Raw genomic sequence first — 19,979 nt, 5'->3', positions numbered from 1 at the left:
TTCCTCGCAGTGTAACTGTGAGAACAGCAGCTCTTTGGCTATCTTGATGTACCTTGGAACTACTGCCTTAGATAAAGAGAACAATTTCTTCATCTGTAAAATGGGAATAAATAATAGTACAGATTTCATAGGCTTTTGTAAGGAACCAATGAAGGCATTTGAAATGCCAAACTCAGCACCAGGCATGTGACAAATACCCAAGAGCCCTCCTTCCATCTCAGCTCAGATCCTAACTGCACCCCACCGTCTCCATCACTGAGAAGACTGAGGCCATGTGGCACCGAGTTCCTTCTGTTTTCCACTTCAGTCTCAATCTACTGACTCAACTTTTCGTCTGAGTATAAAAGGAGGGGCACCTCTGCCCACCGAGCCACGGCTCCCTGACCACCTGCAACAGCCTCTCTGGCTGAGTTCTTGGGTAGCTAAGCAAATCACAAAAAAGCTCTGCCAAGTGCCCGCCTTTGCTGCACTACAGTGAAGTGCAGGCAAAATACAACCTACAAGGTAACATGCCAATCCTCCATCATTTACAGACAAAAAGGGTAGGGGGGTCAACACTTCAAGCTACATTCCAAACTGCAGAAGTTCTGACATGTTGAATGTCTCCTGGGAGACAGCTTGAGGGTCAAAGACTGGCTTGAATCCTGACTCTGCCATTAATAACTATGTGATCTTGAGGTTCTACCTAAGGAGGGAAGAGAAGCAGTATTTTAATGTCTCATGCTATTTGTCCGGAACTTCACACAAACATTTCCCTTTTAACTGTTAAACTCTAAGCCTTAGTTTCTCATAAAATGGGAGTTAAGGAACCCTAAAGCCTACATCACAGAGTTATTGTGGGGATTAAATGAAAGAAATCTAAATTGCTTAAAACAGTCCTGGCATACAGCAGATGGTTTAAAAAGGGTTTCTTCCTCTCAATTTTCCTATTATCACCATTTTAACATCCCATTCTGGATTGCAAACCTCTCCTTCTACTGAAGAATGCAGAACACAGTTCTTTCTCCAGGTCAAGGTTCACCGTCTGCTCTAATGGTGCTTGACCAGAGAGCACACTGCCTCTGGGAGCTGACAAAGGGAGGGCCCACACCCACACACCATTACCCAGCCAGTAAGTTTCCTTCCTGCTCGCTAATCTGGAAAACATGCCATGGAGCATTTCAAATGAAATAGCCATTTGAAATAAGCTCCCGTCTGTGTTGTTAAGGTATTGATGTACTGAGACGTCCATGGCACTGCTTTCACTAAAATGAACAAGTTAATCTGCAGTCAGGCTCTTTATGAGGGCAGCTAATGAAGGAAATAGTATGGAGTGCCTGCTACATTCCAGGCATTGTACTGGCCTTTGCAGCTTGTCTCATTTTATTCTCCCAACACTGTGAGATGGGTACAGCTATTACATCCCCATTTTATAAACGAGGAAAAGGATCTCAAGAAAGGTTAAGTCATACAGCTAGTAAATGGCAAAGCTGATATCTAAATTTAGGTCGAGCGGGCTTCCAATCTACGCTGAGATGCTTTGATTTTGCTTGGTTAGTTTTTCCTTTATTACTTTTGTGAAACGAATGGGCCTGGGTTATGGGCATTGCATAAGCAGAGGCAAGGCAAGAGGCAGGATAGAAAGGGCAGTGAGCTGGCCCAAGTGCCTGAGGTGGTCAACACTCACCTTCCTGGCCATGTTTGCGAAGTGGGCCCCACAGGCCTTGCAGCTTGGTTCCGAGCCTGTTGGGGAAGGAAAGGAGCTGTACCCAGGATTGGAATAGGCCTGCGCCCTGGCTCCCTGGGGTGGTGCGGCCTCCTCAGGCTGTCCATCCACGCAGAACCAGTTGCAACAGCTTGCCCACATGATAGAATCTGGTGAACGGGAGGAAAAGGAAAAAAGTCAGAATTAAGACACACCTCTAATGCATTCCCATTCCTGAGGGCACAGGTGAGCTGGGTCACTCAAACCACTCCTGCTGCCAAAGTCAAGGCACAATATGTTGGGCCACTGGTTTCCTGCCACCTCCTGCACCACCACCTTTGCACATAAGAAGCGACTATAGACACCTGATCTGCCAGGACAGCACGGGCGGCCAAGTTGGCACACTACCTTTGAAAGGTTGCTGATTCCTGTTTGGGTTTAATCTGAGATCTAACTTCAAATAAAATCTCTTGCCGGAGCAATTACAAGGGGCCTAACACACACTTTATTCAGGAACATGACCTTCCCCTAGAGTTCACAGACACACACACTGCATAATTCCACGCTCACATTGACTATGTGAAAAGGTTTTATTTCCTGTATATAGGTGAGAAGTCAAGGTCACGCACTAATATATAGAAAATCAAGATTCGGAAAACCCAGGTCCTCCTGACTCTAAACCTCAAGTTCTTCTCCCTGCACCATGCTGCTGCCCCTCGGTTTCCCCTCCCACCAGCCAGCAGAACTAACTACTCTTACATTTGTACCTGCAATCCCATATAAGCTTCCATCACAGCACCTATAGCAGCTGGTTGCGCAGATACGCTCACACTTTGTTTTCTACCGCTAAACCACACATTCCTCGAGAGAAGTAACCACTTCTTATTCACATCTGTACCTTCCCCTAGCAGTGTCGTGCACAGAGTAGATGCTCAATAAATAAAATTTAGCTTCATTGCTCAATCAGTGCCTCTGTGAGTTTATTAAAAAGTGTTGGATTATTATTCCCATTTGACATACCAAATACAGGTACTAGGGACAAAGGGATTGGTGTTTGTTTGTTTTTTATGATCCTGCAAATCCCCCACTGGGGATGGAGCCCACAACCCAGGCATGTGCCCTTGACCAGAATCGAACCTGGGACCTTTCAGTTTGCAGGCCAATGCTCTATCCAAACTGGCCAGGGCGGGATTGGTGATTTTTTTAAGATCACGAAACAAAGAGGAGGTAATCTCCCAAATGTCAGAATAACCTAAAGATGGCAAGACAGTCCACTAAAATGCCAAGTAATGCCGTGATAAAGTAAGAGTGTGCTTTTCTCAGTAGACCAAGGCAGTCAACATGGACATTTTGAGCCTGAACTCTATGTTTACTGAGATAATAATGGAACATTTAGTGTTATTACTCAATAATCAGTTCCCATAAAAGAATGGTACTTTCTGCGCTGCCTCCTGACTTCTTGAAAGTGCCTTTGTGAAATCATAGTTCAAAGATATGATAAGCTGGAAGGAACTAAGAAGCCAACAGGTTCAACCTTGGTCCTTTTATAGAGGAAAAGCAAAAGGCCCAGCAGAGGGAGTAACTTCCTGGTTCACACAGCGATAACGTCAGGCCTCTGACTACTCTAGGGCCTTTTTAGCTTCCCAACACTTGCCTCCAATACACCTGTGATATAATTCATTCACTTTTGTAGGCGGATCCAATTTATATCTGCCCCACCCCACCCCAAACACTTGCCTGTGACCCCATGAGAACAGGGACCATTAGTCATACAGTATTCAGCAGATAGGTACTCAACAAGTACTACTGAGTGAATGAATCACACACAATATTTAAATCTTAACTAAGCACACATTTGCTCCATTTCCTACACATCCCTCTCTGACTCACCATTACTTGCATGAAGATTCTAAGACTCACTTTCCACAGACTTGGGGGGGGGGGGGGGGGGATCTGCCTTACTGGTAATTAACAGTTCACATGGAATAATGAAGTAAAGAGCAGTTAATTAAATGAGTTCTCTGTTGTCAAGAGAATGGAGACAACAGTGGGGTAGTAGCCCTCTGAAGGAGGGATTCTGTAATTCTTTAAATCATCAGTTGATGGAAATACCTGTGACAGTGTCATAATACAAAGAGCATATAGGGTCTGGGTAAAACAGAAGTCCCAAGCCCCGGTGATAGGCTATGCTACCCAAGTCATAACCCTTCTGTACTTCATTTTTCTCATCTGGACATCTCTGGCTGTGAAGCACTAAATAAACATTAGTTGTTGCTACTATCATCATAACAATATTTTAACTACAACTTCTCTGGGAACGCACAGGCAAAAAGCACTACGATTTGGCTTTCTGGGCTTGTCCCAAGATCTTTGCCAGAATTAGCAGTCTGTGTCAATGAATTGAAAAGGTAGGGGAAGGGAGAAAGAAAACAGTCTTGGATGAATCCCAGGGACTCTGACTTGTACAACAAGACAGACAGTGGAATCACTAACTGGGATAAAGCCCTCAGGAGGAGGCATGTACCTGTGTGTGGAGGGAGCGGGTTAAGATGAGGAGTTGAGTTTTGATCTGTGAGACATGCTGATGTATGCACAGCACACAGGGGTTTGGTCTCAGTTGAAGATGAAGGTTTGGGAATCCTCACCCTTCTACAAGTATGTTACTAAACCCAGAGTGGGGCAGAAGACTGATGGATGGTGAAGAGCAGGAAAGAGGCGGGTCTGTGAGAACCCTCGGGAAGACCGGGTCTACAGGGCAAGCAGAGGAAAGCCAACCAGCAGAACAGAGAAAGGAAGAATGCTCAGAGGTAGGAAAACTGAAAGAGTGTTATGAGTTTCAAGAAGAAATTATCCACACTAGCTACTGACCCAGAGGGTAGAACATAATAAAAAATGCAAAACGGACCTAGTTTTAGGAAAATGTGGGTATGCTCTTTGCCTGAGTAGTTTAGGAAGATAACCACAGGTTGGGAAGAGAATGAGAAGTGAGGGTTTGCCAGACTCTAAGCATAAATTATTCTTTCAAGAAACTTTTGACTGTGAATAGGAGAGAGAAGGCAGTAGCTGAAGAAGATCCAGCTCACTAAAATAGAGAAAAATATAGACATATTTGAAGACTGTAGAGGAAACCCCCAAAGATTAAGAAATTATAGAGGAAGGAAGCTAGTGATAAATTATGGGAGTAAGGGCCAGAGTAGCAGGAAACGTGGCACCTAGTGGTCAGATTCTGGGTGGACACTTCTGGGCAGGAGAAAAGTCACCTCTCACTAGAGAGTGGAACAGAAGTGAAAACAGATATAACCAACGATAAGCTTACAGCATTAACAGAGAAAAATGAAAAAGGAAATAAAAAGGAAATGGAGGGGAAGTGATAGATTTAACCATGAGAAAACACATTTTCTTCCACACTAGGAATACACGCTGCAATGGTTTCCCGAGAGATAAGAACTCTGCCACAGTGGGTAAGTGCACGTGGTGAAGCACAATCTGTAGGAGCCAGTATGTTTCCAATGAAAGCTGGCCCGCTGTATATTGTTTCAATTCGCACTTTATTTCAGAAGCACCAGCTGTGTGCTGGGCACAGGGGTGACCAAAAGTGATTCTGACAAGGTCCCTGCCCCCAGGGGACTTCAGCCAGGAAGGCACTAGAGCTCCCCCTGATACAAAAGCTAAGAAAGCTCTTCCTCAGTTGGGAGTCAGGAGAATGAATCATCCTCAGCACTACTTTCATTCTAACTTTACATCTAATCTTCACTGCCTCCTCTAGGGAGCCTTGAAAGAAAAGCCCTTGGCCTGTTAAGTATCTGGCTACTCTTACAAGGTCTTGGCTCTGTGACAAGACTTGAAATTTGTCGCTGTTATTCCATAAGCCCCATGTTTGAGTGATGAACAGTCTTACTATCCTGGGGATATGTATGTGTGGGAGAAGGGGTCATTACGAAAAGGGCTAGGATGGGAAGAATCCCCAATGCTAACATACCTCACACCTGCTCACTCAAACAGAACACGTTCACCAGTCAACAGACTAGGCTTTTACTCATTTTGACATATATTTCCATACCAAAAAGACACATGTCCTAATGTGAACAGTTAAAACTACTCTCTTGCCCCCTGACCAGTGGTTCAGTGGTTAAAGCGCTGGCCTGTGCACCAAAGGGTCATGGGTTTAATATCTGGTCAGGGGCAAGTACCTGGGTTTGCTAGTTCCATCCCTGCCCCGGTGGGAGCATTTGCAGGGGCAACCAATGGATGTTTCCTTCTCACATAGATGCTTCTTTCTCTCCCCCTCCCTCTCTTCCACTCTCTCTACAAAAATTACATATATATATCTATGTATCTATATCTATAGCTATATCTATAGCTATATCTATATCTGTATCTGTATCTCCTTGGATAAGGGTTAAAAACAACAACAAAAAGTACTCTCTTGCCAAATTAGAAAACCCTAAGTCTAAAAAATAACTATCTTCAGGGTTATTTTGGGGAGTGAAAGAGTTTGTAATTTTAACATTGCCATACAAACTACACATTTTTCTCTTGGGAATTTTTTTTTCATCCCTCAGCCCTAAACAGATTCACAGACATGGCACCTGATTACGTAATTTAAAGGACTGAAAGTGGAACCAATTGTGAGGTGTATAAAGAAGTTTCCCTATGTTGACAACTTTGAAAGTTTCCTTCTCAGATCTGCAAACCTCCTTCTGATCGTGGAAGAAAATTATCAAATCTCCACTGAGGGCCTGAAAATCCCTTCTCCAAATCCCCTCACCCTCTTCAGAAAAGGGACTGAGAGATTTAATCCTCAAATACGGTCTCTGGCTGCTCTCCCACCGAGTGTGTTTGAAAACTGCCGGACTCTCCTCCTCCCCTTTGCCTGCAGGGAGGAGGAGAGATGTAGGGCTGGGTGAACAAGAAAACTGACCATTCCCTGGGGAAGAGTCCTGTGGTGTGAGGCAGGAGCAGCTAGCTAGCTCACGAGATTTTGTCAGCTTGATAAGTATGCTGGTATTTCTGGGCAGACCGATCCCTGCTGAACAGGAAAATTACTGTGGTAACCCAGGGCAAGATAGAGGACCTATCCCAGGTAGGGTGAGTACAGTCAGTTAGAGGCAGGAGGGGAGGTAATATGATTTCTTCCTACACCACTTCACTTGTTCACCTGATCAAGTCAAATAATTTTAAATGGATCAGTGGTTGTCATGGGCTTTACCATGGAGCAGAGAAGGGTCAGAATGGTCCCATGGCCTGGCCGGCGTGGCTCAGTGGTTGAGCGTCAACCTATGAACCAGAAGGCCATGGTTCGATTCCCTGTTGGGGCACATGCCCAGGTTGCGGGCTCGATCCTCAGTGTGGGGCATGCAGGAGACAGCCAATCAATGATTCTCTCATCACGGATGTTTCTATCTCTCCCTTCCACTCTGAAATCAATAAAAATATATTTTAAAAAAAAATGGTCCCATGGCCTAGAGAGATCAGAATGTCAGTGTCCTAGTAAAATTAGTGCTATGCGCAGTGCAACTCCAAAACCATCTTGCTAACCACCAAACTCTACAGCAGTAAAGCCAAGTCCCCAAGGTTCTCATCCAATCTGTTGTAATTTTAATTGACTGGTCTGTGTGTCAAGCCTGAAACAACAGGCTTCACAAGGATGCAGAGACAGCAACATTTTGGAATTAACATATTTATGGTGAATGCACCGTTTAAGACTTTATAAAAATCTTTTAAAGACGCCTAATTAAAATGGCCCCAAATCCTCAAAGTAGCACCTTTCTGATCTGGCAAATCAGAAAATGTCTAGATGGCAAGCCTTACAGAATCATCTCATTTATTGAGAGTGGTTTGGCTACTGTCATACCGTATTCCTGGAATTATTAAAAGCATCTATGCTCCAAGTGCATAAAGAAAAGTACCCCACGTTATGGATCATTACTACAGAATGGGCTTTGCTTCATCTTGCATATTACCCATAAAAAGCAATTAAAGTACAATTGCAATGGCTTTGAACAGCTATGAAAAGCCTAGCAATATGGCTGAGCTATGCCTCTTTGAAGTAATTGATAAATAATTACATATTTTAACAAGTAAAGAAGAAAGTAGCCATTCATTGGAAGACTGCTCTTATCTGCCCCGCACTGAGCTGGGTACCACCCAGTGTTATTTCATGTTATTTCATCCTCACAACAATTTTGGCAAGGCAGATTCGTTCTTCCCATCTTCAGGTGAGACAGCCAAGGTTTAGAGAAGTTAACTGACTTGCGAAAGGTCATAGCTAACGGGTAGTAGCCAGGATTTGAACAGACGGCACTTAGACCCTGAAGCCTATTAATTCATCAAACCCTAACTTACAATTTGTAGACTTCTCTAGTTATATTTCAATTAAAAGTTTATTTAAGAGAGGTTTTGAAAGCACCTAGGATAATATTTGTAATTTGTAAAAAAAACAATAACAAAGAAAACCATTTTGAGCCCATGTCCCCACTCCTTGGTAAAGGCCTTTTCCTCTGCTCTCCTCTACATCAAAATTTCTCTCAACATTTGACTCCACTTGCTCAACCTATAATTCACTCTTCAGCCTTCTCCAATCTAGCTTGGCCTAACCACTGCACCTAATCTCTGCAAGATCGACAAGGAATTCCAGGTGACACTTCTCGATCTCCTGCAAGACACAGGGACCCTCTTTCCCTCCTCCCGAAAACTCTCTCCCTGCTAACCGTTTCTGAGCTTCCAGAACTCCGCACTCTTGATCTCCCTCTTACCTTAAAGCGGCTTTGCTGGTTCTTCTCCCTCCCTCTTTTCTTAAATGTTGGGAGTGCCCAGGCTGTCTTTGGTGCCCACTTTCTCTCCCAAGGAGACCACCAATCAGTGGCTTTAAATAACATGCTTAAGCTGAAGACTCATAAATTCCCATGCCCCTGACAATGGCCTAAATCACCATCTCTCCTCTATTACATTTCCCTCCTCAGGCCCTTTCAACTTGCTATTTGTCCCTTCTGCCTAGACTCCTCTCCAGAGCTTCACATGTTTGGCTCCTTCTTGTCAATCCCCCCTTAGTCTAAATATCACTTTTTAATCTCATACATGACACTTAGTACCAGCTAATATTATTTGCTTACTTGTTAACTGCGTCACCTAACTGAAATAAAAAATCCATGAGGGCAGGTACTTGGTGCTTTACTGTATTTCCAGTCTAGAACAGCCTCCTAACTAGATTCCCAGCCTCAGTTCCTGGCCCTCTCCGATTCTTTCTCCACAGGCATCATCCATTTCCCTCCTCCCCCCAAAACACACACACTTAAAGCTCTTTAATGGATTTCCACTGCATTTTAGGAGTAGAAAACCCTGCGTGTGCCATCAGCCTCTGCCTACCTCTCCAATTCACCTCATGCTCCTTTCCTCGCCATTCACTAAGCTTCAAGCCATGGTATCCTTTCCGTTCTTCAAGCACAGAAGCTCCTTCCTGCAAACTTAAAAAGCTTGTTCTCGCCCTAGCTGGCTTGGCTCAGTGGATAGAGCGTTGGCCTGTGGACTGAAGGGTCCCAGGTTCGATTCCGGTCAAGGGCATGTACCTTGGTTGTGGGCACATCCCCAGTGGGAGGTGTGCAGGAGGCAGCTGATCGATGTTTCTCTCTCATCAATGTTCCTAACTCTCTATCCCTCTCCCTTCCTCTCTGTAAAAAAATCAACAAAATATATATTTAAAAAAAAAAAAAAAAGCTTGTTCTCCTGGCTCCTTGTCATCCTTCAGGTCTCAACTTGAGTATTGCCAATTTAGAGGATCCCCCTCAGTCACATACACTCTCATTGACCTTTTCGTTTCCTGCACGATAACTATCATCATCTGTAATTATATTTATTTTGTCTTCACTTTTTTACTGGCATCATCCAAGCACACGGCCACTTCATAGCAGACACTCAAATACTTTGTGGACTGAACAAACTGAGACCAAAAGAACATTCAGTATTTTATCAGCACAGCCAGTGAAGCAAGTACTAGTTATCTCTCCTTAGAGCCCAAAGCATTTTATCAATATTTATATGACATAAAGTGACTATGAAAAAAAAATCCCTTATCAAAAGCAAAGGGTAGCTAACCTTGGGCAAGTTAGGTAAGCTTTTTAAGTCTATTTCCTCACCTACATAAGGGAGATAATACCTCCCCTGTTGGAAGGTAAGTGTAGGGATGAGAGATAACATACATAAAGTGCCTAACCTATAGTAAGTGCTCCATAAATAGCTCATTAAAATAAATTACCATGAAATTGTAAGTTACAATTCTAAAACAGCAACAGCCTAGATGTTCAATAGTGATGACTGGCTGGAAAGCCATCGTCCCACTCTCTCTCTGTTTACCTAAAGTCTACGTCTCCTACCACCCAGTGGACCTGGGTAGGAACTCTGGCACAGTTGATCACATCACCCATATAATAAGGAATCAATCATTATTCTGAGCACTCACCTGAAATTTAAAATCATCTCTCCACGTAGAAGGCTGCTTACTTTGAAAAATAAGTTTGTCTGAAAAGTAACCTGAACGCCCTTTGAAACTGTTTAATTCAATACAGAATCTCAGAATCGCAGTTGGAATTTTCCAGTAAACCTGCCTGAGGTGTCCACCTCGGAAGGGGAAAATTCACAATGCTGGTGGCAACACGAGCATCAAATAGGGCAACTGTTGCGTTTGTAAGTAAGCAACCCACGGAGTAAACCATACTGCAGACTGGTCTCACTTGCTGGGTGTGGGACAATGAAGCATATTCTCTGTGATACTGAGATTATTTCTGAGCTATTTATTTGAGACTAAAGAATTCAGAACACCTAAGTCACAGAGGCCACAAGTATATTGTGGAACTTTAGAACCCAAGGCCTAAATGAGATCCACAGCACTGCTCAAGTGGTCTGTGGGCGGGACATAAACAAGGCTGTTTCACAAGGCTGGCACACAGCAGAGGAAAACAGTCCTCCAGGCTCTAAAACCTAACAGACAATTTGCATAGTCCCTAGATAAGAATTTCACTTTAGGGCTAAATATTTAGAAAACAAACCAGTAAAAAAAAAAAAGAAAGTTCCCAAATAAACATTTTACTTTGCTTTTAGACTCACAGTCACACCTGACCTTAAATCCTGGCTCTAACAGAGTAATTGAATGAGCTTGAGAAAGTTGCCTCTCTGAGCTTCAGTACAACACGAATGGATGTGCCTTTTTGTCACAGTGGGAGACAGAGTAGGTGATCAGTATAGAGAGCATACCTTTGCTGGTAAAGGCATGAGGCAAGTTACCAGGATTTCAATCTTACAGAAAAAGCAGAAGGCAGTATTTCAGTAAATGGCAGGCATTATCATAAGGCATGGGGCTATTCTATATATATAAAAGCCTAAGCGACCGTTAGGACCGAATGACCAGAACGACCGGTCGACCAGTCGCTATGATGTGCACTGACTACCAGGGGACAGACGCTCAACGCAGGAGCTGCACCCTGGTGGTCAATGTGCTCCCACAGCCAACTTCCACGGCTGGCCAGCGACATCAGCATCTGGCATCTGTTCCTTCCACGCCCGACCCAGCGACTGTTGCCTCCTCTCCTGACCCCAGCGAGGCCTTCAGGCCCTGGGCTGGGACAGGGAACTGGGGGTGGGTGGTGGTGGACACAGCCCCTTTCCCAGGGGGGCCAAGGGCCGCTCCCTCCTCGGGGCTGACAGCCAACCTCCCATGCCCCATCACTACCCCCGTCCAGCAGGTCCTGTCTGGCAGGCCCTGTCTGGCAGGCCCTGTCTGACCCAGCCCCGATAGGCCCTGATCACCAGCCAGGCCTAGGGACCCCACCCATGCATGAATTTCGTGCACTGGGCCTCTAGTGTTAGATATGTGCCTCTCTCCCAAACAGCTTCCAGAGCCTCTATACAAACTGACATGGTAAAGATTTCAAAGACACTAGGGCTCAGGCTCAGCCTTCTCTCTCCACCTCACAAGTAATTCTATATAATAAAGAGGTAATATGCAAATTGATCATTACGCCTTCACACAAGATGGCCGGCAGGGGAGGGCAGTCGTAGACGACCAGGCCTGTAGGGGAGGGCAGTTGGGGGCAACCAGGCCTGCAGGGGAGGGCAGTTGGGGGCAATCAGCTGGCAGGGGAACAGTTAAGTGTCAATCAGGCTGGCAGGGGAGCAGTTAGGCGTCGATCAGACTGGCAGGAAGAAGTGGTTAGGGGCAATCAGGCAGGCAGGCAGGCAAGTGGTTGAGAGCCAGCAGTCCCGGATTGTGAGAGGGATGTCCGACTACCAGTTTAGACCCTACAGGGATCGGCCCTACCGGCAGTTGGACATCCCCCGAGGGGTCCCAGATTGGAGAGGATGCAGGCTGGGCTGAGGGACACCCCCCGCCCCAGTGCACAATTTTCGTGCACCGGGCCTCTAGTACTTTAATAAAAATTATCAAACCTTTAGAACAGTGGTTCTCAACCTGTGGGTCGCGACCCCTTTGGCAGTCAAACGACCCTTTCACAGGGGTCACCTAAATACATCCTGCATATCAGATATTTACATTACAATTCATAACAGTAGCAAAATTACAGTTATGAAGTAGCAACGAAAATAATTTTATGGTTGGGGGTCACCACAACATGAGGAACTGTATTTAAAGGGTCGCAGCATTAGGAAGGTTGAGAACCACTGCTTTAGAAGCTTTAGGTGAGAGAGAGAGAGAGACTGACTCTGTTGTGCTGTTAATTCCAGCAGCAGACACGAGGAAAATTGGGGGAGTTATTTAGACTCAGGGGGTCCCTTTCTCAAATGATCCATAGAAAATTTCATTTTTTAAGAAAAAAGTAAAAACACTACAAAACACCTAACATGTGCCAAGTGGGTTGTTATGTTTGCATCTATTATCTCATTTAATACAATAATCCTGCAAAAATCAGAATTAAAATACTCATTTTGTAAATAAAGAAGATTGGGTAACTGGACCAGGGTCACACAGCTAGAGAGTGACAGAATGTAAGTCCAGTGTTTTGTTTTTGTTTTTTGTGTTTTTTTTTAATATATTTTATTGATTTTTTACAGAGAGGAAGGGAGAGAGATAGAGAGTCAGAAACATCGATGAGAGAGAAACATCGATCAGCTGCCTCCTGCACATCTCCCACTGGGGATGTGCCCACAACCCAGGTACATGCCCCTGACCGGAATCGAACCTGGGACCTTTCAGTCCATAGGCCGACGCTCTATCCACTGAGCCAAACCGGTTTCGGCATAAGTCCAGTGTTTTAATTAATTTGTAGTCCCTACAGAAAGAGGGGGTCTTCTTTCACCATCCATACTCCCTACCCTTAGCACTAGGAATTCAAGGGCCTGTGCGCTGGGAGAGCAGATTAATGGACTGCCTGAGAGAGAAGACAACAGAAATCACATAAAGTGGCTCGCAGGGAGAAATACCTAATACTAATTTCTAGTCCCTTCTAGGGACACCAAAAAGGGATACCTACCCACCAAGCCAACCTTTCAAGACTTGGAGTGGACAGAAAAACCATCCCTGGGAACCCCCAGCATTTTAATTTTTACATCCAGGAAGTCATCTGCATTTCCTACTTTCAACTTCAAGGTACAGGAGCTATAGATAGACCCCAATTTTCTAAAGATAAAGCCCTTAATCGACAATTAGGATGTGTTTCAGTTTCCATTCTGGCCAGCTTTGTTCCAGCTGAATAGGGGTTTTTGACCTAATTGTGTCAACTACAACTAATGCTCTATTACCCTCCTTTTAATAAATTTTTCACTGGTAACCATGAAATAAAACTGAAAGGAAATCCTCAGAGCTCAGGGCCTCCCTCTCCCTGCTCTCAGCTCCAGCTCCCTTACCTTTTCATTCTTTCAGTCCCTCAAATGCCAAGCTTATTTTGACTTCAGGAACCTCCCTCAAATTATTTTCTCAGCCTCCCACCTACCTCCTGCAGGTGGCATTTATTTCTTCAGGAAAACCTCTGACCCCGTCTGCTCTCATGGCATCTTGTACACCTCCCGATAACTTTAATTCATTCATCTGATTATTTAGCAATACTGTCTGCCAAACCTTCTTCTAGTTGCTGGGTATTCCAAGAATAAAAACTGGCAAGGTCTCTGCATTGCATGGTGATTGCATTCGGAGGGGATGAGCATTTAAGTAGCACTATATTTAACAACTGCCTAACAATTTGTATAATTCTTTTTTTGTTCTTAATCCTCACCCAAGGATATTTTTCCCATTGATTTCTAGAGAGAGTAATGGGGGGAGGTGGGGAAAAAACTGACATGAGAGAGACACATCCATTGATTGGTTACCTCCTACACTCGCCCCTACCTGCAACCAATGTACATGCCCTTGACCAGGAATCGAACCTAAGACCCTCTTGGTCCACGGGCCAATTCTCTAACCACTGAACAAAACTGGCCAGGGCTCCATTGATTTTTAGAGAGAGCATAAGGGAGGAGAGAGACACATCGATTGGTTGCCTCCTGCATGTACCCAACTAGTGCCAGGAATAGAGCCTGCAACTGAGGTAATGAGGTACATGCCCTTGACCAGAATCGAACCCATGACCCCTTCAGTCCTTGGGCTGACGTTCAAAGTATAATTCTTTTTAAAATATTCATCTCCCATGGTTAGGTGTGGAAAGTGAAACAGGAAACAAGAGTGAGTCTACTTTACAGCATTAGTCCCAGCCTTAGTGCCAGGTAAATGTGATCACCAGGTATTTATTGAAGTATTACTAATGGTAACAGCATTAGAGCTTTAAGGGTGAGGCAGAAATTCATGCTTGAAAACTCCCCAATCATGATTCCAGGGTCATCAGCAAATTAAGGGGTTTAAACACATATAACCACATAAATATTTGTAAGGAAAAGCCTACCTCATACATGCTGAAGATAATTTTTAAATGTCTACTAAGATTACTTGAGAAGTACCGGTAAGAAAAGAGTGGTAACAGACTACTATCCAAAAGTAACAGAAAAATATTAAAACTGATGGTTAATACAGCATTAGAAAACCAGAAAGAGAGAGCCTCAAAGGTAAACAACAGACGATCACTTCAGGCTTCAATGTCTCCAGGGGCTTGGGTTTGGAATGGTGCTGTGATGAGAATTGCAAAGGACACAAATAGAACACGCAAAAAGCAAATGGAGAAGTAAACTAACAGAAAAGAAATCCTAGAAATCAAAGAAACAAACCTCCACCAGATACACCAGGTCTAAGCAGAGCTTTGCCTGTTGCTATTGACACGCACAGCACAAGCAAGGTGGAAAGAGAAACATGACAAAAGGATTTATGAAATAGAACAGAGGGTCTTGGAGCATAAAGTGTTAAGGTGGCACTATGAATAAGGGGAAGAAAAGGAGAGAGATTTCACTTGCTATTGGTAATAAATGAGCTCTTTCCTGAAGTGGTAACTGTTGTAAACAACAGAAAAACATACATAATAATCACAAGTAATAAATGTTCTTGGGAACTCCCTGGTTTCAACTAGTCTATGACAAATATCTGCAGAGGGGCCTCAGCATCTGCTATGAAGTTCAGGGAAAAGTAATTCTAACCAATGGAGTTGTGCCAAAATATCACCCTCGAGGTCTGACCAATTAAATGGCTGCTTCTTAGTGTGAAGTTTAGGAGATGACAGATTGAACACTGCAGCAGAGAAACCTACACATTCAATTTCAGCCCAGGCATTTTGCCCCAAAGGGTGAGTCAATCAGGAAAAGAAAGCAGTTCAGAGTAAAATCTCCTAACAATGCTGAAAACAGAATAAACGGACCTGCAGTTTAATTACCACAGGATCCTTCTTCCATCAAAACTGATGACAAAGCTCATCAGGAATAAAGAGACTGATCCCCCGCATACCCACTTGTGCAGGAAACAGGACTTACTGGATGAGCTTTTATGGACCTTCTGAGGGAAGAAGCTGCTTTCACGAGATATTATCACAGTGACTGACTAATGGGTAACCAGGATAAAAAATGCTCACGAAGCCAGAGACCAGGGGAGAGGATTTCTGGCATTCCTCTGCCCTAAGAAAAGGCAGCCGTTCAAGATAGGCATTCGGTCTAGTATCAAAATTAGGCATTTTACCTTTCCAAAGTGGACTGCACGAGTTACTATAGCCAAAAGAGCTATAGTATACGGAATGAACAAAGACTAGATTCTAGTGGTATTTAAAGCCTAGCACATAATAGATACTCAATAAAAGTTGGCTATAAATAATTTCATGAATAACTTTTTTAAGGTTCTTTAAAGTTACAAAGTTTATCTACTATATCCCCCATCTATCTTTTTATTAGATATGCTGATACCTTTAATCAGACTCAATCTAGTTTTCCAATGATGATCTAAGAACTAAATGGCTCCAGGCCCCTCCCACCAGCTCTTAATTTTCTAATCCCCAAAGAACTCCTCTCTGCGGCTGTCAGAAGTAGTTTATCCTGGATGCAGCCCTAGGCTGTTACATTTCTACCCAATTCTACCCCAGTGCTAAGGAGTTGGTCACTTTTCCCACAGTCCAGGCGGTTTAAACTTTCTCCCTTAGCACCTCAACCCCTTCTCTACCAAATTCAAAGAATTGAACACATACACCTCTGCCCTCCACCTGGTGCTCCATAACTGCTTGCACTGCACTGAAGTCAGATGGGATTTTGTGATAAAACCAGGGTGAATTCAGACTACCCACCCGCTTCCTTCCACAGTCCTTTGGCTTGGTTTGATGTTTGATCTCAATCTGAAAATTACGCTGACTTTCCAAAATGTTTTCTGCTCCTGCCAGGATGTGTGATGCTTAGTACCTATCCCAAGAGGCAGAAATGGAGATTTCTAGTTTGTCTAATATTACAAAGAAAACCTCTGTATTCTCACCATATTCTCTCCTTGTGACACGTGCTTAACCTGATCTCCAGGTTTTACTCTTTGCCTATATGTCCCACAACAAAGTGCAAACTGGCTCATCTTTCCTACTCCTTTTTTCCTGAGAAAAAAGACACCTGTAAAGAAAAAAAAAAGGACACCTGTGCTGATATCAGGAAGTAATGCTATTCTCATCGATGCTGAAATGTGCTACTACTTTGCCCATTTGGTCCTGGAATTACAAGAGTGAAATGCTAGTCTTCTTTGCAACGTGGCAAGGATACAGAATGCACAAAAAGCAGGACCAGACCTTTTCCTGCCTCATGCTCATTAGTTTATGGTTTGAGACCATCAGAATGGACCTGTTCTGAAATAACTCGAGCAGTTATAATAACCCACAAAGATCCCAAAATTAGTTATTCTATAGCCAATCCAGCCCCTCGATGAACATAATGAAGCAGATTTCACAGTGGGAAACAATGAAGAATGGGAGGGGGGTCCAGAAAATAGGGGTTCTTAAAGCTGTTTACCAGCTGAATGACCCACAAACAGATTACTTATTTAATCTCTTCTCCAGAAACTTGCCTAGGGGTAAAACAATTCAGCAGTTAGCATTAGATCCAGCCTTCAATCCTCAAAGAAACATTTTCAACTCAAAGACTAATTTGTTACACTGCCTAGATTAGGAACTGGAGAAACACTCAAAAGATGTGCTAGAAATCCTGGAATCCAACAAAAGGAACCTATACTTTGAAAGGCTGGTGAACTCTAGGCTAAGATCTTCTATTGTTATTTAAAAAATAATAGCCAAGCACAGCTTGAATCCCACAGCTACCAGACAATCAGTCAATTCGGTGGTTTCATTTTATAAAACACTAGAGGCCCGGTGCCCGGATGTGTGCACAGGTGGGTCCTTCAGCCTGGCCTGCACCCTCTCACAGTGCAATCTGGGATCCCTGGGGTGGGGGGCGGAGGGGGGGGAATAGCAGTGCTGAAGCAGCAGGTAGCCAGGAAGGAGCCCAAGCCCGGGTGGGCGCAGCTCATCCCGGCCCCACTGCACCTGCCACCGCTGAGCAGCGCTCCTGCTGTGGAAGCACACTGACCACCAGGCGGCAGCTCCTGTGTTGAGCGTCTGCCCCTTGGTGGTCAGTGCACATCATAGTGACCGGTTGACTGGTCGTTCCGGTCGTTCGGTCCTAACGGTCACTTAGGCTTTTATATATATAGATAGACAGACAGACAGACAGATAGGGACGTAATAATGGTGCAAGCTAGGAAAACTCCAATGCCTCAGCATCAGGAAGAAAGACCTGATCCCTAGAAGAAAGACCTGTATATAGGCAAGGGCAGTAATGGTCTAGGTACCTTACCTCCTTTTCAAACCAGAAGCAGACACTTCTTCAGCCACACTCAAATACTCGAAGTCTTTTTAACCACAGAAAGTTTCAAAACACAGGCACACAAGTTACAGTAAAGACACGCACATCCTGTTTGCACTTGACTTCCTGTTCTGGGCTGTCTCTATACAGGGCTGCTCCCTAGCCACAAACAGGTAGGTAGACTTTCATATCTACCAACAACTGGTTCACTGGACAGTATTATGACAATAAAACATATTATTCTGTGAGTCAGGTAAGAGTCACCTGAAAAGCACCAACAAACAAGTATGGGCCTCTCAGACAGTTTCTGGATTTCCCATGCTTCTACTAACATCTGACTTAGAGTAAACAATAAAAACACAAAAGTGCTGAGATAAGAAAATTAAGCCTGAAACAAAACTTAGAATATGGGGGCTGGGGAAAATAACAAGAAATAATGGATGTTTTTATTATTAAATGTTGGCCTCTTTTTAAATATAGAAGGAACAATTTTCTGTCAGCCAGATCCCACTGAGCAGATTCCCAGAAGCAAAACTCCGAGAGTGGTCCAACCTGCTACCAACCTGCGTCTACTTTTCAGCATTGCAAAAGCCTTCAGTCTTAGAGACCAAAGCCTCCACTTCAAGCAAAACTTTCATTGCTTTCAAAGAGGAAGTGGTTCTCCCAAGTCACATCCAGCACTGGGAGTAAACACAAGGCAACGAATATCCCTGTTTTATGGGCTTGTCATTTAGCCTTTTCGGGTCTATTTTCTCATCTGGAAAGGGTTGGATTACACTAATCTCTTAATGTTTCTTCCAGCTGTAGAAAAATTTCAGGGATTCAATGCTAACAGTTAGCAGAAGCTTCTGTGGCTTCCTGCATTATTTCTACGGTCAAATAGGATGCCTCTAACATCCCAATCCCACAGTGTGAATATATGCATTCATCCACCTTCCAAGTATCCAAGGATGTTTTCCCTTTCCCTTGAAATGTCGATCAGAACGTTTCCCACTTGAAAGCAACAGGCTAGCAAATCTTAAGGACTGTTCTTGACACATGGTCTTTTTGTTAAGATCTTAATGCAACCACGCCGGTCATATGATTCCTGGAGAGAACAGAGCCAGCCACAAAAGGATGGAGAAAATCTGACCAGCAGCATGTGGCACTCCCACACAGTGACTGCTAATGGGGAAAGAATGAGGCAAAATCTGGGTAAAAAAAGGGAGTGGTGAAGACAAGAAGTTCTGTGAGTCAGTGCAAGAGAAAGCACAGCAAGTTTCAAAGAAAAGAAAATGGAAAAGGAGTAAGAAAGGCAAAGAAAGGAGAAATCTAAACCAACAAGCAGACACTTAAATCTGAAATTGTTTGTTCATTCACTCATCCAACAGATATCAAATGCTCACTGTGTGCAGGGAACTGAATTAGACACCAGAGGAGATACAAAGGTCAACCAGATAGACCTGCACAATAGGTTCTGGTCTAGTAAGAGATAAAGGCATGTCCACAAACAACTGAAATGTATGTACTGTGCCATAAAGGAAACAGAAAATAATCCTTTATTGAGACCCTGAGGAGAAAGTGATTACTGCCAATGAGGGATCAGACAAGGAGGCTCCATAGAAATAATGATATTCAAAGCAGAAAACACAACAGAACCAAGAACACCCAAGTAGGACAATCAAGGCCATATAGTTACAGTGAATAATTAGATTTGAGTTGAGACATAAGTGGGCACAAAGGGAGGGATGGTAATAATAAGAACTAGTGATCCAGCGAGCCATGGCTAAACTGAATAGCTGGATTGGAGTCAGACTGAGTACTTCAAAATCAAACTCAGAATTTGAATTTAAATCCAGTGGAAAAGGAGGCGGGGAACAAGGGGAGGTTGACAAGTTAGGAGCTGGAGAAATCTCATAACTTAACCCATAAAATTAAGATAATAAAATCAATACAAAAGCAATATGTACAGATATGTAAAGTCCCTCTAAGAAGATACAATGTCTTCCAAACCAAAAATAAGGAGAGGAGGACAATGGTATTCATATATTTAAATAAAGAATGTGGCCAGATCAAAGTG

The 19,979-nt window shown here is 43.7% G+C and overlaps 1 protein-coding gene across 4 annotated transcripts in view; it reads right to left on the bottom strand.

Moving 5' to 3' along the window:
* RFFL (ring finger and FYVE like domain containing E3 ubiquitin protein ligase) overlaps positions 1-19,979 on the bottom strand; it is a 76,889-nt gene that overhangs the window by 17,665 nt on the left and 39,245 nt on the right. For 3 of the 4 annotated variants that reach the window (XM_070394456.1, XM_070394458.1, XM_070394457.1), the window contains exon 2: positions 1,667-1,854. In XM_070394456.1, coding sequence (XP_070250557.1) covers positions 1,667-1,846 — 180 coding nt within the window. In that variant the 5' untranslated portion in view covers positions 1,847-1,854. Of the gene's footprint in view, positions 1-1,666; positions 1,855-17,911; positions 17,931-19,979 lie in introns of those variants that run through there. The other variant, XM_070394459.1, reaches the window with a different exon arrangement.

The sequence above is a fragment of the Myotis yumanensis genome, unplaced genomic scaffold (genome assembly GCF_028538775.1).
Source record: "Myotis yumanensis isolate MYYU_CA2020_CCGP unplaced genomic scaffold, mMyoYum1.0.hap1 SCAF_16, whole genome shotgun sequence".
NCBI classification, from domain to species: Eukaryota; Metazoa; Chordata; class Mammalia; order Chiroptera; family Vespertilionidae; genus Myotis; species Myotis yumanensis.
This window is presented reverse-complemented; position numbering and strand designations above follow the sequence as displayed.